The following is a 19,471-nucleotide window of genomic DNA, read 5'->3' on the forward strand; positions in this document are numbered from 1 at the left end:
ATATGTGCTCACAAAACAAGCATTTTGGTTTTTTTATTTGACCTTTGTATATGGCATTTCTTTTTTTTTTCATTAAAGTATCATTGATACACAATCTTACGAAGGTTTCACATCAATATTATGGTTTCAACATTCATCCACAATTTCAAGTCCCCACCCCACTACTGAAGTCACTGCCTGTAAGCGTAGTAAGACAGTAAGTCATTGTATTATCCATGCTGTACTGTAAAGGCTTTTATAATGGTTTTTCCTATGTTCTTGTTCTAAAAAGGAATATCCTATATAAAAAGCACCAAGTGATTAACTTACTGTTTTAGCAAAGACTGCCAAAAAATTGGTTTACTAGCTGTTAGTATAGAACCCTACAAAACGATTTATTTCTTCTATCAGTGAAAATGGATATAATCACATCTCTAAAATTCCCCCTAGTGCAGGGACTTAGATTACTGAATGCATTTATTTTAAGGAATAAAAATAGCTATCAAAATGGTGGGCGGGGGTATTTTTTACAGCACTTTTTAGAGTATTAAGTGCCCAATGTCTTCTCTTATCCTTAGTCCTCAGCCTCTATAGTCAGATAATCTATGTACCAAAAGAAGAAACTCAAAAACACTTTAATTAATAGGTTCAAAACATAAAGCAAACCTATTGTTGCCCTTCAAAGTCAAAGTGTAAACTAGTTTTAAAAATCCTTATTATAAATGAAAGAAAGCTCAACATAAAATGGAGGGGGTGGGGGTAGGTGAAAGGAGAAGGGGGAGGAAGACCTCAGGAAAACACCTCATTTAATTATTAAAACTTTCTTCGAGGAAATTTCATATCATCCTCCTAATGAGAGATCAAATGCCTCATACTTTAATGTCTTATCACCTTCCATCTTTTACCAACTATATAGATAAGGGATGTATAATGAAACAAGATTTAAAGGAAAGCAACATTTTATCAAGTAAACAAGTAAAATTATTTATAAAGATTGCATATTTCTGTAATGGAATAGGCTTATATATTTTTTAAATATAAAATGATAAAAGGCTAAACTATTCTACTTTGTTTTAAATATATAAAAGTAGCCTTCATAATATTATACATGTCACATGCAACAACAGTCCTGTTTATAGGTACCAAAGGTACTTTGCAAAAGACCACAAAGGTACAAAATGCCTCAAAAAATTACTAATTATAGGCAAGTTTCAAGTATTTATTTTTTTAAAAACATCACAGAAACAATTCAAAAACCATTCTCAAATCAGATTAGTATTAAACAATATTTTACCTGCATCTGCAAGACTGCATCTGTTTGTAACAGAGTAGTTTTTGCTTGGGCATCAAATACAAATGGGTATGTGCAAATTGTAACAGGGATATCTGCCAACTGGAAATAAAAATTAACTTAGTACAAATTGGTATGTGATATATTCTTGTAGGCACTATTTTTTTCTTGTAAAGTTGATGACATTTTTCTGGTTTATTTAAGAACCAAATTCAAGGTTTTTCTGGAATTATAAATAAAATATGTTGCCTATCTCCAAATACACAATTTTTACTGATAATCCTAGGAGGCACTGGAATAACTTCAATTCACAATTTTAGGAGAGAAATGTATACTTCAGTCTATAAAATCATAACTATTACTATCTTAACATAGTCTGCTTATTCTTTTAACAGTGTTGCATGCCATTAGAGTGCCAACATTATTATGAGCCCAACAATGTTCATTCATTTAACATACAAAAAAAGTAAGTACAACTAGCACTATTATTCTTAGTTAACCTTTCAAGTTAAGAGAACTGACCTATTATTATCATTATTAGACATTAGTCACCTTATAGATAACTATATAACATAGCAGCAATATAGTGATTCACTGCTACATACTTCAACAGTGCAGAAAAATACAAAAAGCTATAAACTGCCAGTCACAGATTCTTGCAGTTAGAGGAGGATGTATTCCTACCATCTAATCAACAAGGCAATATTTTGGCGCCAACCCTCACACAAGCCCCTGCTATAATGCTTCCAGTGAAGGTTTAGTACACCATCAAACAACCCACTTCTATTTAAGTGCTTAGAAGTTCTTTATATTATGTCTGAATCTGCATTTCTATACATCACTATGCATTACTTGGTTTTGTATTTCAGTCTTCATTTTACCCCTGCAGGGAAACATATATTGTTTAAATACTTCAAGTCTCTCCATGCTACCAAAGTCCTAGTCCTTTTTTCCCTGAAATAAACATTCCCAGTTTTTCCAGTCATTCTGAAAATAATATGGTTTCCAGTTCTTCTCCATTCTGCTTTCATTTAAATGTATTTCATTTTGTCCAAGTCTCTCTTAACTATAGCCAACAAATAACCCAGTAGTGCCCAATACAACTAGACTATCAACTCTGCTATTAACATACAAGACAACAGGCTGAGTTATATTAACCTTAGAGTAAATTATCATTCTTCACTATTTTACATAGGACAATTTTTACCTCCATCCCGTGTCACTAGCTATTGATGTTAGAAAAATCACTTCACTACTCAGAACTTAAAAAGACTGAGATGATTTCTAAAGTCCGCTTTAGCTCCAAAACTCTATGATTTCATAATTTTATGTGCTACTTCTATCTGAGGATGAGGAAGCAAACAATGCTAGGCTTATAATTTAAAATTAACTCTTAAGTGCTTCACTGGTTGAAGTGCTGGGAAAAAAGAGAAGCAAAGCAAGACAACAAAACCTGACATTTATAGCAGAAGTATAAAGCATAGCAACATTTCCAAGAATTAAAAAGTGGTTTAAACTTGTTGATTATGTAAGCCAAAGTGCTAGAACCTTATATATTAAGATAGTACATTAGACTTTGAGAAAGACAATTATACTGGAAGAGTTTACTTAATTTTATGACCACCTTGAGTATAAATTATTAGTTTAAAAACTGAAGATCATTTTACTTCTCTAATGTAAAATCTTTTCTGACTTTCTGAGTAGGCATTTGTCAAATTTTAGAAGTCTGCTTTCTTATATTCTGAGGACACAAATTAAATTTTATATTGGAAGACCTTAGGAGGATAGGAACTATTCTAAAGCAAATAGTGTTGAAAGGTATCACACAGAGGTTTCAATTTTCTTCAGAAAATTCCTCTGAAATGTTATACAATTTATATACACTCATTTAAAAAATAATTACAAATAAATAAATAAAAGTCACACATAAAAGAAGACCTTTGGCTCTCCTATCACTCAAGATAAAACAGTATATCTTACTCTGAACATAAGATTTCATTACACCAAACTTACCTCAGTTAATCCATGGTTGACATCCTAAGACAGCAGTGAAGAATGTAACAGTAATGAGGAAAGAGCAATGTTAGTGTTCAAATTGAACTGTTTCTATTCAAAGTAGCATTTCATATATTTTACTACAGCAGAATATTGAATGAATGAAGTACAAATACATCTATAACAAAACTTACTCTTTTTACATGCACCTTATATATCTGTATCTATAAATGTAAGACTTTTGTTTCAGATACCTTATGATAATAAAATTATCAAGACTAGAACATAATGATTTTTGGTTTCAGCAACTAAGGACCACATTCGCAGAATTTACAAGAACAGGGGAACTAATCCTCAACCCAACTTGGTCTTGAAGAAATAAATTTTATGGCTCAGTTTTTCCACCTGGAAAATACAGAAAATATTCCTCATATTTTAAGACTTGGTTAATCTTGATAAAAATGTCTGAAAAGTGTTTAGTAGATTAAAACACCATATGGAAACAAAGTGAGGAAAATAAGCCAGAAGTTGTTTTTACTCATCAGAAATAACCAGTAAAACATAAGGCACCAAAAGGGTTCTTTTACATGGAATTAGCTTAAAACAGAAAATAGAGGACAGGACACAGGGGTTGGTGAGTAGAAAGAAGAAATGAAGAGAGAAAGAGAAATTTATGAAGGAATTAAGACAGACATTTATGAAGGAAATAATAATGGAAATTATAATGAAAGCTTACCACTTAATTGAACATAAACATATACTTTCTTGCAGAAAGCTTCCACATATGCTCAGGGTATAAATTCACAGAAATTACTAGAAAAATATACTACTAAATTTGCAGATGATAACTTGTATAGTGAGAAATTAATCTTATCCAAAGACAGGTCTGGTTTTGCCCTTGGCTACCAGGAGGTGATCTATAGGCCTTTGGAATATCATGCCTGACAGGAGTATCTTTCTTTGCCTGAGGACTCAGGGCCATATGGTTATTAGTTATGCCAGAGGTCTGGCACTTAAGGGTTAGCCACACTGGCAGTACCTGACTAAACCTCAGTAAAAACTCAGCACCAAGGCTCTGGTGAGCTCCCTGGGCTGGCAGTACTCTATGAGTATTGTCACATGCAGATACAGGGAAAATAACCTGTCCATGACTCCACAGAAAGAGGAAAACAGAAGCTCTACACCTTTGGTACCTTTGCCAGACTCCACCCTAAGCACTTCCTCCTTTGGCTGATTCTCATCTGTGTCTTTTCCCTGTAATAAACTGTAAACATCAGTGTAATAGTTTCCAGTGAGTCCTGTGAGGCCTTGAAGTAAATTATTAAACCTGGGGGTGGTTTGAGAAACCCCCTAAGCTTAGCACCTGGTATCAGAAGTGAGGACAGCCTTCTGTGGACTGTTCTAAGTTTGTAATTGGCTAAATTCTTACATGGCTTGAGGCATATCATAGGAGGCTTCAAGATATTAGCAAAGACTTAGGGTTCTCTCACTATATTGTGCTAAATAAAGACAAAGCCATAGAAGCATAAGCAAAATATGACTCCATACACATTTTATTCTGAGAAAGTTATTATTAATGATACTTTTTTTCAAAAAACTCAGGGTACTAAGTTATCACTACATAAGTGTCCCTATTGGCAGTGTTAACCAGAAGAACATATTTAGAAGCTGTTCTGCAGAAAAAGCCTTTAGATCATACTCAGTTTAATCTGAAAGTAATTTAACAGGAACATTTGAAATATTTTATAGTATATCTTGAGGGACATTTTTAAAGTACAGTTATCACTACGATAGGTTTGAATAAGCAAAGTAATATCTTTCAATATATTCTGACTACCTATGGCCTACTTGATAACTATACTAGATACCAAGAGAGTTTATATCACAGGACATGAATTTTATTCTTAATAATGAAACATTAATATATATGCACTATTTTTTTATTGCTACCTGAAAATAAATAAAAGTGCTATGCATATGTATTGGGGACATCAGTAAGATTACATTAAATTTTAAAGTGTGACTAAACCATACTAAAGCGGAACATAAGTTTGAGTGTGGAGAGAGATGTGAGCTGGAAGGAAAATGAAAAATAATGGGACACACGGACAACTTGAGAAAAAGAGAAAGGTTATTACGCATCAAGCAAAATACATCTGGAGAGAGACACTGAAGGGAAAACCAGATTAAGAGCATTGTTAGAAATTTCAATTTAAAGGTTAAGTATCTGAGACAAAAGCTCAAACATTTTTAAAAAGTAATTGCTTAAAAAAGCAAAGATGAACTCTTCAGTGAAATATCAGAGTTGCAAGGTAGTTGTTACATTAGTTGCAAATATAATTTAGTCAAAGCAGTTATTTCCAATGGAAGTTCAAAAGGAAAACAAAGTGGTGTGGGGTGTGGGACAGAATATTACAAAACATATATATGAGGTCAATTAAAGGTCTATTACTAAAAATTTAACATATCAATTCAATGTGACCTGCTATTGGCTCCAAATGCATATACTCAAGCACTAACTGTTGCCTGTTTTTAGACTGGGGGTTCTGAAATTGGGTCAAGACATGCCTGATTTTAGTTACTCGATGTCCTAGAAGCTGGAGTGAGAAAGACTGGAAGGAATGTTTGTAAGTCATGTTCTCATGGTCTAAAGCAGACTTCACTAGGGTTGCTTTTAACATCAATAGTTAATGATAGTTCCAGTTGGTTAAAGATAAAAAAGATACAGCTCTCCTTGGCACATTTTAGTTTCAACTAATTTCTTACAGCAAAACACTATACCATTGCTGATGTCACCTTGCTTTAAGGGCCTAACAGATTTAGTCTGAGAAGGTATAAAGACAGAATACTGAAGTTACTGAAGTAATTCAAGTAAATATGAAAGGTCCTCACAACTAGAGAAAAATAAGAGAATACTTCTAAAATGTGAAGGAAATAGAAAATACACAAATATAATTTGGTAATTCAATGCATAAGGATCAGTCCAATGGTCTGCAAAATAATAATGCCATTAACAATGACAAGGGAGCTTTAAAAAACAAGGATGAACTTTTCTCGGAAATTAAGAGCTGCAAGGAGCACAAAAGTACTTTAATTTCTTCATTTTATTAAATGAGGAAGAAACTCAAACCAAGGACGTTAAGTCCTGGAGTATTTTCCCAAAGCTGGTCTCTTTAGCAGTTGTATCAGTCTGTCTTCCTACTTCACTGGTGTGCTTCCTACTTTACATATTGCTGGCTCTGCACTACCCATACTCAAAGCACAACTTAACTCCACAGAACAAATACACTGATGATTTATATACACAATTAATACTGAATAAGACTTATGACTTAAAAAATATAAAATATAATATCAAAGGCTGTAAGCTTCACCAATTCACCAGTATCTTTATTAGTAACTACTTGTATCTGACATGTCTTACATAGGTATACACAATTCTTGAAATAACTGCATTAAAAAAAATTAACTGAATTCAAACAGGCACAACCCAGCACAGACGTTCTATATTTTGTTCTCAACTAGTCAATTTTTACAGATACATATTGATGATATGTTTGTATAATAACTAAAAGTATAAGAAAGGAAAGAAAAAGAGCAAAGAGTTTAGTAGTAATTTTGGTATTTTTATAAGTAATTTAAGGACAAAGTTAAAAGAGAGAAAGGAAATGCACAACTGAGAATAGTACCTAAAAAGTGAGAAACAATTATCAAATAGCAGAAGGTAAGAGAACAACAGAACCCACATGCCCTTTTATTTTGCCAAGGTAGGTAAGATTACTGTGGAGGGAGAAAAACAGATAAAAATCCAACTGAATAAAAGAGTTTTATACACAAAGATCAAAGTCTTGAAAAACAAAAGAGAGCAGTTTACACACTACCCTACCAAGAACAGGAGGATCAAGCAAAAACTTCATGAAAACACGTAAAGGTCAAAGTTAGGTGAAAAAGGGATGAGATGAAAAGTTAGAAGCCTCAGTAGTACCATGGGTATTGCAAGGAAAGCTAAGACTATCACAGAGTTAGCTTTTAATGTTTAGGGATCAGGGGAGTGTATACTTGATGGATTCTTAAAATCCTTGACCAGAAAAAAAAAAAGAAAGTGGAAAAAAAAACTTCAACAAATAAAGACAAACATAATAAAGGTAAAATAATTTCTTTGCAGTGTTTAGAACAAGGTAAACTTACATATATACAAATACATGTGTGTGTGTACATATATGTTACATATATAAATTTACAGACGTATTGCTTATAATTCATAATTATGTTTTATCAAAGAATATTTTAACATTCACAATGAAGCAACAGAATTATTTCAAGATCGTACGTCATTCAATAATGGTATACAGTTATGTATATATATACATATAAATACATTATGTGTGTTATGTATCTGTATATACATATGTGTATGTGTATAGAAATATACATACACACATGTGTATCATCACAAAATAGCCTGTGAGTATCTTTAGGATAGATTCTTTAAAGCTCTACTTACAGTGTCAACATGATATTCCACCCATCATTAGGACTACTAATACAAGTATAAATTTTATTTAAAAGCCTCAAGAAAAAAGTCCTTATAGTTATGTGTAAATGTGACAAAATTCAAAATCCTCTCAGAGAAAGCAGCTCTGTGAGCTCAAATATCCTAATATAAATTAATGAAAAGAGTTGCCCAAAAACCTTCAAAGTAAGCTGTCCGCCTTCTATTCCCATAGGTATATCAGAAGAACCCAAATCATGGGTTTTGGATTTCAATTTCTAAGATGTAACACTGAAGCCACATACAAATTAAATAAAGAACAAGTTTTCACTACCACAACCCCCTATTCAATATCACTGTGTCTATAATGGAGAGAAAGGAAAAGCATGTGGTAGTAGAGATATAGAGGGCAATGCTTAAGTACAGCAACCATGTAATAGATCTGGACAGAATGAGAAGCAAAGAGGAAAAGCCTAGAAATAGGAAGGTGGTCCTCTACTGCCTCCCTCTTATCCAAAACAGTAGCACTGAAGCAGCTTCTAAGAAAATTTAATTTGGTATCACCACAGCTATATACCAAGAGGAGTATGGCTATAGGCCTGCCAAACTTAAAAGCAAACATTCAAACCATAGCTTTTCTATGCAGAACAGTACTATTGCTAACTAAAGAAATCCTAGTAGACTGTCATTTCTCTTACTTGTACAGAATAAGTAATTTATGACCTATATGCTAGATATAAAACCAGGTATTAAAGGACATCTGATCTAATTCACAGGAGTGTATAACTCTAGAATGGTTCTCAAACTGGACTTGTAGATCCCTGAGTGATGTATTCTTAGGGCTATGAGTGCTACGGAAGAACTTTTAATTTTAGTGTTTTTCTATCAGTAATTAAATAAATTGATTGGAAAGTCTAAAATTAGTATAATCCATTTATAACCCCAGTATTACCATGAAACCAATTCAAGAATTGCAATGGTTTTAATTACAATCCAACTTGCACCAAACAGAGTCTCTGTGTCTAGAACTTCATACATAAATGATGTGCTTGGTTACTGAAAGCCAAACGCGTATCACATCTCATTCTAAAAGCAAATGTTTCACTCTAGCTCAAATAGAGCAAGGCAGCCACCGAACAATTATCAGACACCTCAGAATAAAGGTTACTGCCAAACTTAAAGCCTATGTCAAAGCAGCCAGTAATCAACACTTTACCAAGACTTAATTTAACTATGTGCCAAGAACTGCCCTAAGCACTTTATATGGATCCTATCGATTAATCTCCTCAAAAACTATATAAGGTACATACTATTTGCAAAAGGAATTAAGTAATTTTCCTAAGGACATAGAGTGAATAAATTCTGAGGTGGGATTTGAACCTAGGCACTCTTGTGTTATACTGTTTCTTTATTATACATCAGAACATAATCATCCTCCGTAAGATTATTAACTTGATTTTTGAATCTGTAGTGTTATTTACAATTCATAAATTTGTTATGGTTTTAGACTTCTTTTAAAAGTTAAGCACTAGGACTTTAGAACTAGTTCAGTGTTTGTATATAATTAAATAACACAATCATAAATAATGTAATTGAACACTGGGCTTCGTAAGAAATTGTTTTACTTTAAAAGCGGTCTATGTATCACTCGTTTCAAAAACTATTCAAAGACCTAGGGTACCTTATGTAATGTGTCAGGGTTTATATGTAAAGTCTTTGGATAAACAAAGTTCATTTTCTGAAACATCAATTTTCCTCAATGGCAAAAACTAAAATTACCACTTATATTGCAATAAATACCTATTCTGTCCAAAATTTACATTCATTAGAGGACAAAATATGAGACTTCAGAAACTCTTGAGCCAAAGCTGATAACCTCAAGAAACAGTCTCTTTTTCCTGTTCTTAAGGGTGCTCTGGAGGAAGAATCTGAAAAGCTTTGCCTAGGTGAGAGATTTAGTTTGAATAGGGATAGAAAAAAGAAATATTTTTTATTCAAAACTTCCTAGATATCAAGTATTTTCTTTCTTAAAAACAGTTGTCACCTGACTCGTGAAGAACTTCTTGGAAAGTATTGCTTATGGTTTTTGTAGCCTATTCTTCAACCTCCAACTTTCTCTTAAGCATACCTTACCCCAGACTGGCATTACCATGGCTACCAATGACCATCCATAACCAAATTAATCACTCAATTATATGGTTTCACCCCATTTCTCAGTAGCATGCAACACAGTCTCTCCTTCACTTTTTAATTTTGTTTTCCTCAAGTCTCTCCTGGTTTTTGTCCTACTTCACGTGCCACAACTTAATCTCCTTTGTTGATTTTTCACCCTTTCCTACCCCATGTCCAATTCATTGGCAATTCTTGTCCCTTTTACCGAGGTATTTCAAGTCCACTTCTCTCTTCCAACTACTCCGACTACCTTCCTACTCAATCCCATCCTTTTCTGTCCTCTACTCTACTGAAATAGTCTTCTAACTAGTCTCCCTCTTTCATTTTTGATCCATTCTTCTCACTCCATTCTCCATATAGCAGACAATTAAAAAATATAAATCAATTGTATTCTACCCACCCCCTTCCCCCACCTTACCACCCTCCAGTGGCTTACAATAACACTTCAGCTAAATTCCAGGTTCCTGATCCTATTTTACTAAACCTACCATGATCTGGCACCTTCGCATTTCTCTCATCCTTTCCCAGACCTCTGCCCACATCTTATTTTAGCCATGCTGGCCTTTTTCTACCCTTCAAAAAATGTAAGCTTGTTCTCACCTAAGGAATTTTACTAGATGTTCATTTTTCCTCAAATACTCTCTATTAATCTTACATGGCTGCTTCATATCATTTAAATTACAGTTTATACTTTATCAGACAAGACTCTTCTGATTACCCACTTGCCAGAAACTATCCAGTCTTTATTACATTCTTATTTTAACTATATAGTACATATCATTAGCTAATAATTCTTGCTTTATATTTGATTACTGTCCATCTTGCCCATTAGATTATAAATTCCATGAGAACAGGGTCCTTAGCTGTCTGGTTCATCACTGTATTTCCAATACCTAAATGCCTGTTACATAGGAGATTCTCATTTGTTGAACAAGTAAATGAGTAGACCTAAATCTGTAGGATGGTTATAAACTTGACCTAGCCTCCCAGTGATTCTGGGGGGAAAAAGATCAGTTAAGTTTCTCCTTCTCCAGACCCAAGTATCCAGGGAAGCAAAAGTTGTTCTAGAAGTGACCTGATTCCTACAGGTGAGAGTATCCTACAAATTACATGCACTGATCACACCACCATTCAAAAACTACTATACTTTTTGGGGGTATACTAAACATTTTCCAGACAATATGAGGGGTGCTGGTGAATAAAATGCCTATTCCCAAAGAGCTTGCAGCTGGTGCCTGGCAAGCAAAGGAAGGCTACTCACCCTTCTACAGCTGCTACTTACATATTGGTTAAATTACCTGCTTCAGTGGTGGAAAAGTTTGTCAGCAAATAAGAGTATTAAATCTGACTGATGTATCTAGCTGCTAACCTATTTCTACATTAAAATTCTGTGTGCCTAATTTAAGCTTTATAAAACTATGATATTATTCTAGTGGAATAGTATCTAATTATTATACACTTAGCCACATGGAAAGAAGTATGTACACATGTGGATGTATGAAAGAAATCTGAAATAAAATTAAACACACAAAAGGGGAAAAAAATAAAAAACAGAATCAATTGCCCTAGGGCTCCTCTCTGATAGCCAAGACGTGGATCTCTCAACAGTCATACATTCTTTGAGTTCTAGTATCAGGGACTCCAGTATTCTCAACATTAGAGAATTAACAGGCAACCTCATGGGAAATAAATGAGAGTTAAAAATCCATGTGACATTTCCATTTTTCCTAAGAAAAGTGTATTCTATCTCTTTGGTTTGGCTTTGGTGTAAGAGTGAAATGTTTACTTGAAAATACTACATAACATGTAGCTGCTCCTTTGCAATGTGTTATTATTCCAAAAAATTTCAACATCAAAGCTCTGAAGAAGCTTTAGTGTTATAAACACAAGCAATTGTTTCTTTTGTATTAGAATAAATGACACAGTTAATTAATCATAAGATGCAATAGGAAACATACCACTCCATAGGCCTGCTGCTGGACCCAGTTGATATAATCATTCCTTATGTCTATTAATTCTTGTACTTCATGTATATAAAATTTATCATACTGTATAATCTGTCCAGTTTTCTCATTTACCTACAACAAAATAAAAGTGTAATTAACATTAAATTTAATGAGTACCTAAGACAGAGACTGAAAAATGTTTGAATAGAAATAGGCTTGAGATTTTTTAGCAGATTTTCTCTTCCTATAAAAAATAATTTCCTGAAGGCTTACTAAATATGCAAACTGCTATAGGAAAAAGATGTGTTATCTACATTCGGTACCTCAAAATTCAGTTAAAAGAAAAAGTACTTATGTAACCACCACATAGTATGAGATATGTAACATTAAAGTATGTATAGTATATATAACCTATAAGGATTTCTGGTTGGGAAATGGGAATTAAATAACAATAAGAGTAGCTAGTGCTTGGTAAGTGTCACTCTGTACTGGCATCTTATTAGAATAAACTAAAAGGTGACATTTGGATAGGACAAGAAAAATGAAGACAGTGCAAATTACTACCCTAGAAATTATTTATTATTAATTAAAAAGGGAAAACAAATCTTTACAGTGTAGACTACCACCTACATAGAGTGATCAAACTAATCACTACCAGCTGTGGGACATTTAAATATATGTTCCCACTAATGTAATGCAAGAGGAAGTACAGAGATAATCTATGAGGAAGAAAAAATGTTTAACCAGAATCTAATAGAATCTCTTGATCCAAGTTCCAGTTTACAGGAAATACAAGGTATAGAGAAACAAGTTAAACATCACTATAAGGAATTAATCAGATAAATATCCTGACTGTAGGATTTTTACAGAAGACTGGGCAGGACTTAATAAAAAATCAAGGTAATGGGATGAAAGGCAGGTGTTATTCTAAAGTAAAATAATTTAGAGGAATTCTGGTGCTGGATATGGCAGAGCACCTTGTACCAGACTAATCCCCCTGATAATAACAATAATAAACTTTGGACAATTTCTCAACTTAAAAACTTAACAATTTATCAACCTACCTACAGTAAACAGAAACAGGAATGGACACAACCTTTGAAAGAAGGAAAGCACATGTGAAATCTATATTTCTTCCCATGGTAGTACTTCCAAATCAGCATGAGGGAAAGGATGTAGCTCAGGCAGAATGCAACAGTTTTACCAGACAGAAAAGTCATAGGTTAGAGACTGAGGTAGCCATTGTAGCAGACAGTGAGGAAGAAAAATCCCAGAAAGGAAACCAGAATGTAAAGCCCCCAAATCTGCATGAAAAACTCCCCCCACATTTGACTAACTCTTAAACCAGAAGTACACAAAGTGACACTTGGCAAAGGAAACAAGAAACAGCAACAGAAAGCAGCTACTGCGAGGCTACTCTTAAACTACACTCAAGATAAGAATTTCCAGATGAAAAAGTCACACTTCATAATGACAAAAGAATTTCTCAAGAAGTCACAAGAATCCCAAGTATCAGTGCTTCAAAATACAAAAGGGAAAATTGACAGAATCACCATCATAGTTGGAAAATTTAACACCCCTCTCTCAGTAACTAACAGAAAAAAAAATCAGTCTTAAGTATACAAGATTTGAACAACAACTTGCAATCAACTTAAACTCACTGTCACAGACCATTTCACCCAGCTATTGTACATGGAACTTCACTACAATGAACCATATCCTGGATCATAAAACAAGGCTTAATAAATACATTTAGAAGAATCCAAAGTATACCTTCTTTGATCACAGTGTAATTAAACTAAATGTCAGTAAAAAAAGAGATATTTGGAAAATTCTAGAACACTGGCAATTAAAATACTTAAGTTACTCAAAATTTTTCTTAAATCCATCAGAGAGCTAAAGTCACAAGATAAGTAACCTGGATTCCAAGGTGGCCAGCTACTTCCAAAGAGAAATAAGCTGCCAAAAGTGGGTCAGCTATGGCAGAGCAAAAGGAAGATACCACAGACCTCCACTGGGTGCCCATGACGATGACTGGAAATAAGGCACTCTCCCAGTGCAAGGAATTTGCTGCCACAGTGAAAAAGAACAAAGGCCTGCAACTCTGCCCAGATCCTTCTCTCACATAAAGAGAGCAAAAATCTTAAGAAGGGGACACACATTGCATGCCTTGTAAAACTCTCAATCCCTTTGAGGAAGGGGGACAAGAACAATCCTGAGCCCAGAATCTTTTATCAGTACAGCTAGAAGCCTCCTACTGCTGAGGAGGGGGCAGAAACTCAGAAAGTCTGATCCCCAAAGTCCAGGCACATACAGTCTACCTAAGATCAGGGTTATACCACAATAACAAAGAACCTTTTCTGTGCCCTCTCCTCCACCAACCTTGGAAGTCCCGAGTAACAAGCAACACCAGTTTACCACTGAGAAGGGGAAAGAATGAGGACAGAAATTCCTCTGTGAAGCAGGAACACAGAGTACAGCACAAACAGTGGAAGAAATGTTACATTTCACCTCCAGGATAGCATCAGGCAACATTAGAGAAATCTGTGGCCCCAGGTGCAATGAAGGTAACTATAACAAATGAAAAACTCAATCCCAATTTATTTCACGACTAGGCTTATGACTTAAATCCCCACAATAACAGCCACAAATAAAAAAACACCACACTGACATGGTCAATTACATATGACAAAGGAGGTAAGAATATACAATGGGGAAAAGACAGTGTCTTCAACAAACAGTACTGGGAAAACTGGACCACTGTTTTACACCATTCTCAAAAATAAATTCAAAATGGATTAAAGACCTAATTAAGATCTGAAACCATAAAACTCCTAAAAGAAAATATAGGGAGTAACTCCTGACACTGGCATTAGCAGTTTCTTTTTAAATGTTTCCGCAGGCAATGCAAACAAAAGCAAAAATAAGCAAGTGGGACTCTATCAAACCAAAAAGTTTCTGTACCAAAGTAGTATGGTACTCACAAAGTAGTATGGTACCCATTGCCTTGGGTAGTATGGTCATTTTGCCAATATCAGTTCTTCCAAACCATGAACAAAACAAAAAGGCACCCTACTGAATGGGAGAAGATATTTGCAAATGACATATCTGACAAGGGGTTAATATATAAATACATAAAGAACTCGTACAACTGAACATCAAAAAAGCCAATAATCAATTAAAAATGGGCAGAAGATCTGAATACATGTTCTTCCAAAGAAGACATACAGTTGGCCAACAGACAGATGAAAAGATGCTTATCATCACTAATCATCAGGGAAATGAAAATCAAAGCTATAAGACATATCACCTCAAACTGGTTAGTACGGCTTGCATCAAAAAGACAAGAAATAACAAGTGTTGGTGAGGATGTGGAGAAAAGGGCACCCTTCTGCACTGTTGGTGAGAATGTAAATTGGCACAGCCACTATGGAAAACAGTAAGGAGGTTTCTCAAAAAACTATAAATAGAAATACCATACAACCCAGTAATTTCACTTTTAGGAATTCGCTTAAAGAAAACAAAATCACTAATTTGAAAAGATGTATGAATTCCTATGTTACTGCAGCACTATTTACAATAGCCAAAATATGGAAGCAACCCAAGTGTCCATCAAGAGATAAATGGATAAAGATGATGTACATATGTACAATGGAATATCACAGACATAAGTAAGAATGAAATCTTGTCATTTGTGATAGTATGGATGGACATAGAGGGTATTATGCTAAGTTAAATTAAGTCAGAGAAAGACATATATTGTATGATTTCATTGATATGTGAAATCTAAAACAACAAAATGAACAAACAAAACAGAAACAGACTCAAATACAGACAACAAACTGGTGGTTGTCATAGGGGAGGGGAGTAGGTTAAATAGGTGAAGGAGATAAAGAGGTAGATTTTCAATTATAAAGTAAGTAAGTCACAAGGATGAAAAATACAACATAGGTAATATAGTCAATAATATTGTAATAACTTTGTATGGTGACAGATGGTAACTACACTTAATGTGGTAAGTATAATTCACTATGTTGTATGCCTGAAACCAATAAAATATTGTTTATCAACTACACTTCAATTACAAAAATCAAATTACCAAAACAAACAAACCACATGGCTGAGAAGATATAAAGTATTACTATCTCGAGGAGAACCAAGATGGCGGCATGAGTAGAGCAGCGGAAATCTCCTCCCAAAACCAAATATATTTTTGAAAATACAACAAATACAACTAATCCTAAAAGAGAGACCAGAAGACACAGGACAATAGCCAGAATACATCCACACACACAAGAACCCAGTGCCTCGCGAAGGGGGTAAGATACAAGCAGCGGCCCAGCGGGACCTGAGCGCCCCTCACCCCAGCTCCCGGTGGGAGGAGAGGAGTCTGAGCGGGGAGGGAGAGGGAGCCCAGGACTGCTGAACACCCAGCCCTAGCCATCCACCCTGGAGCACAGACACAGTGCATGCGTGGGGTACTGGATACTAGGGAAACAGGACAATAAGACCTGTGAGCAGGTCCCCGCAGCTAGCACACCCAGGACAAAGAAAAACGAGTGCTTTTTGAAAGTCTTAATGGGACAGGGACCCCACAGCTGGATGGAAGCGCCCTGGGACACTTAGCCCAGCAGCTGCGAACCTCAGGGAGCTCTGGGTGCCCGAACCCCCACAGCGCAGCTCAGAGGCCCCTCACCGCGATAAACAGCCTCCTGCCTGTTCCCCTTCCGATGCGGCTCTGCCATATTGGAGAAGCAGCCTGAGGCCGGCCACACCCACAGCAACTGCAGAGCTAAATAAACTCCATAGCGGCCGGGCAAGATCAGAAGCCCCATCTGCACACAGCTGCCCAGCACAAGCCACTAGAGGCCGCTGTTCTCCCAAGAGAGGAAGGCCATAAACAGGCAAGAAGGGACTTTCTCTTACCCAACACACATGCCAGCTCCCCACAAATACATCTATTGCCATGAAAAGACAGAAGGAATTGATACAGACCAAGATCACAGAGGCAAAGCCTGAGAAGGAGATAGACCTAACGAGTATTCCTGAAAAAGAATTAAAAATAAAGCTCATAACCATGCTGATGGAGATGCAGAGAAATACGTAAGAGCTAAGGGATGAAGTCTGGAGGGAGACTATTACAGATGTCCGGAGGGAGATTACAGAAATGAAACAATCTCTGGAAGGATTTATAAACAGAATGGATAAGATGGAAGAGGCCATTGATGGAATAGAAACCAGAGAACAGGAATGCATAGAAGCTGATGCAGAGAGAGATAAAAGGATCTTCAGGAATGAAACAATACTAAGAGAACTGTGTGACCAATCCAAAAGGAACAATATCTGTATTATAGGGGTACCAGAAGAAGAAGAGAGAGATAAAGGGATAGAAAGTGTATTTGAAGAAATAATTGCTGAAAAATTCCCCAAACTGGGGGAGGAAATAATCTATCAGACCATGGAAGTATACAGAACTCCCAACAGAAAGGACCCAAGGAGGACAACACCAAGACACATAATAATTAAAATGGCAAAGATCAAGGACAAGGACAAGGACAGAGTTTTAAAGGCAGCTAGAGAGAGGAAAAAGGTCACCTACAAAGGAAAACCCATCAGGCTATCATCAGACTTCTCAACAGAAACAATACAGGCCAGAAGAGAATGGCATGATATATTTAATGCAATGAAAGAGAAGGGCCTTGAACCAAGAATACTGTATCCAGCACGACTATCATTTAAATATGAAGGAGGGATTAAACAATTCCCAGACAAGCAAAAATTGAGGGAATTTGCCTCCCACGAACCACCTCTACAGGATATTTTAGAGGGACTGCTCTAGATGGGAGCATTCCTAAGACTAAATAGATGTCACCAGAGAAAATAAAATCACAGCAAAGAAAGCAGACCAACCAAATACTAACTAAAGGCAAAAAATAAAATCACTACCCACAAAAGCAGTTAAAGGACGCACAAAAGAGCACAGAATTAAACAACCAACATACAAAGAATGGAGGGGGAGGAATAAGAAGGAAGAAAAAGAATGACCAGACAGTGTTTAAAATAGCTCAATAAGCGAGTTAAGTTAGACAGTAAGATACTAAAGAAGCTAACCTTGAACCTTTGGCAACCATGAATCTAAAGCCTGCAATGGCAATAAGTACGTATCTTTCAATAATCACCCTAAATGTAAATGGACTGAATGCACCAATCAAAAGACACAGAATAATAGAATGGATAAAAAAGCAAGACCCATCTCTATGCTGCTTACAAGAGACTCACCTCAAACCCAAAGACTATAGGAACAAAGAAAGACTGAAGGAACAAAACAGCAGCAGAATCACAGAACCTAAGAATGGACTAACAGTTACCAAAGGGAAAGGGACTGGGGAGAAAGGGAGGGGAGGGAGGGATAAGGATGGGGAAAAAGAAAGGGGACATTACGATTAGCATGTATAATATGTGGGGGGCATGGGGAGGGCTGTGCAACACTGAGAAGACAAGTAGTGATTCTACAGCATCTTACTACGCTGATGACAGTACAGTAATGGGGTTTGTGGGGAGGATTTGGTGAAGGGGGGACCCTAGTAAACATAATATTCTTCATGTAACTGTAGATTAATGACAACAAAATTAATTAATTAATTAATTTTTTAAAAAAGTATTACTATCTCACCTTTTATAAAAGTTTGCAGACCTTTGCCCTAGAGTGTTTAATCAAACCTTTCTACTAAAGAAAGAAAATATACACAATCATTACACAAAAAACTTCTCCAAATCTTGTTTATAAATATATACACTAATTTTTAATCACTTGGAACTCTACAATGTAGTGACTTGTAGAAAATGATTTATGTTCCATTGACTTGATTATATTTTATCTTAAGTATTAAGATTTTAAAAGGTAAACTGCAGTTTCCTTCATACAAATAGCAAGTAATCTTTGCAATTTCTATAGCCTGTAGGTATGTTTTATAAAAGAAATAGTATGTTAGAATAAAAATTAACAATTCAGAAGGCAGGATTGGTTGAAAAACAGACAAATTTCAGTCAAACTTAGACTTGGGGGAAATTATGGCTGACAGTTAACCCAGTCACAATGATTTAATAGCTAAAAAGAAAATCAATTAACACTGCTTTTAGAACAGGGAAATTAGACATTGAAGAGAAGACTGATCCAAAAGATCTATGTACACACTTATATAAAATCAAGTTTTAAAGAATATGTATGTATGGTAAGTAAGACTAACAGGAAGCCTTCCTTAATCCTTCTGAGTGACATGCCCTCCTATGTGTTCTCACAACATTCATTTTCCTTAATCTATCTAGCACTTCCCGTAATACATAAATACTTACTTATATGTATACAACTGCTCTATATTTACAAGGGCAGAAATCATATCTTTTTCTTATCACTACATCCTTAATATCTAACACAATCATAAGCACATAGTAGGCCCTCAGTAAATATTTGCAAAATGAATTGAAAAAAAGAAATCACATGGTAAAAGTTTAAAACAACTCCACATTCAGTATTATCACCTAAAATTTACAAAATAAAACCTATGTTTGATCATAATGCTTTAATTTCACATTTTA

At 35.2% G+C, this 19,471-nt stretch overlaps 1 protein-coding gene across 6 annotated transcripts in view; it reads right to left on the minus strand.

Moving 5' to 3' along the window:
• The window catches only part of HERC4 (HECT and RLD domain containing E3 ubiquitin protein ligase 4), a 134,761-nt gene that overhangs the window by 23,680 nt on the left and 91,610 nt on the right, over positions 1–19,471 (minus strand). For 5 of the 6 annotated variants that reach the window (XM_036923942.2, XM_036923943.2, XM_036923944.2 and 2 more), the window contains 3 exons: positions 11,888–12,007; positions 3,284–3,307; positions 1,274–1,372 (listed from right to left, as the gene is read on the minus strand). In XM_036923942.2, coding sequence (XP_036779837.1) covers positions 1,274–1,372; positions 3,284–3,307; positions 11,888–12,007 — 243 coding nt within the window. The remainder of the gene's footprint in view (positions 1–1,273; positions 1,373–3,283; positions 3,308–11,887; positions 12,008–19,471) is intronic. The other variant, XM_036923945.2, reaches the window with a different exon arrangement.

The sequence above is a fragment of the Manis pentadactyla genome, chromosome 8 (assembly GCF_030020395.1).
Source record: "Manis pentadactyla isolate mManPen7 chromosome 8, mManPen7.hap1, whole genome shotgun sequence".
Lineage (NCBI taxonomy): Eukaryota > Metazoa > Chordata > Mammalia > Pholidota > Manidae > Manis > Manis pentadactyla.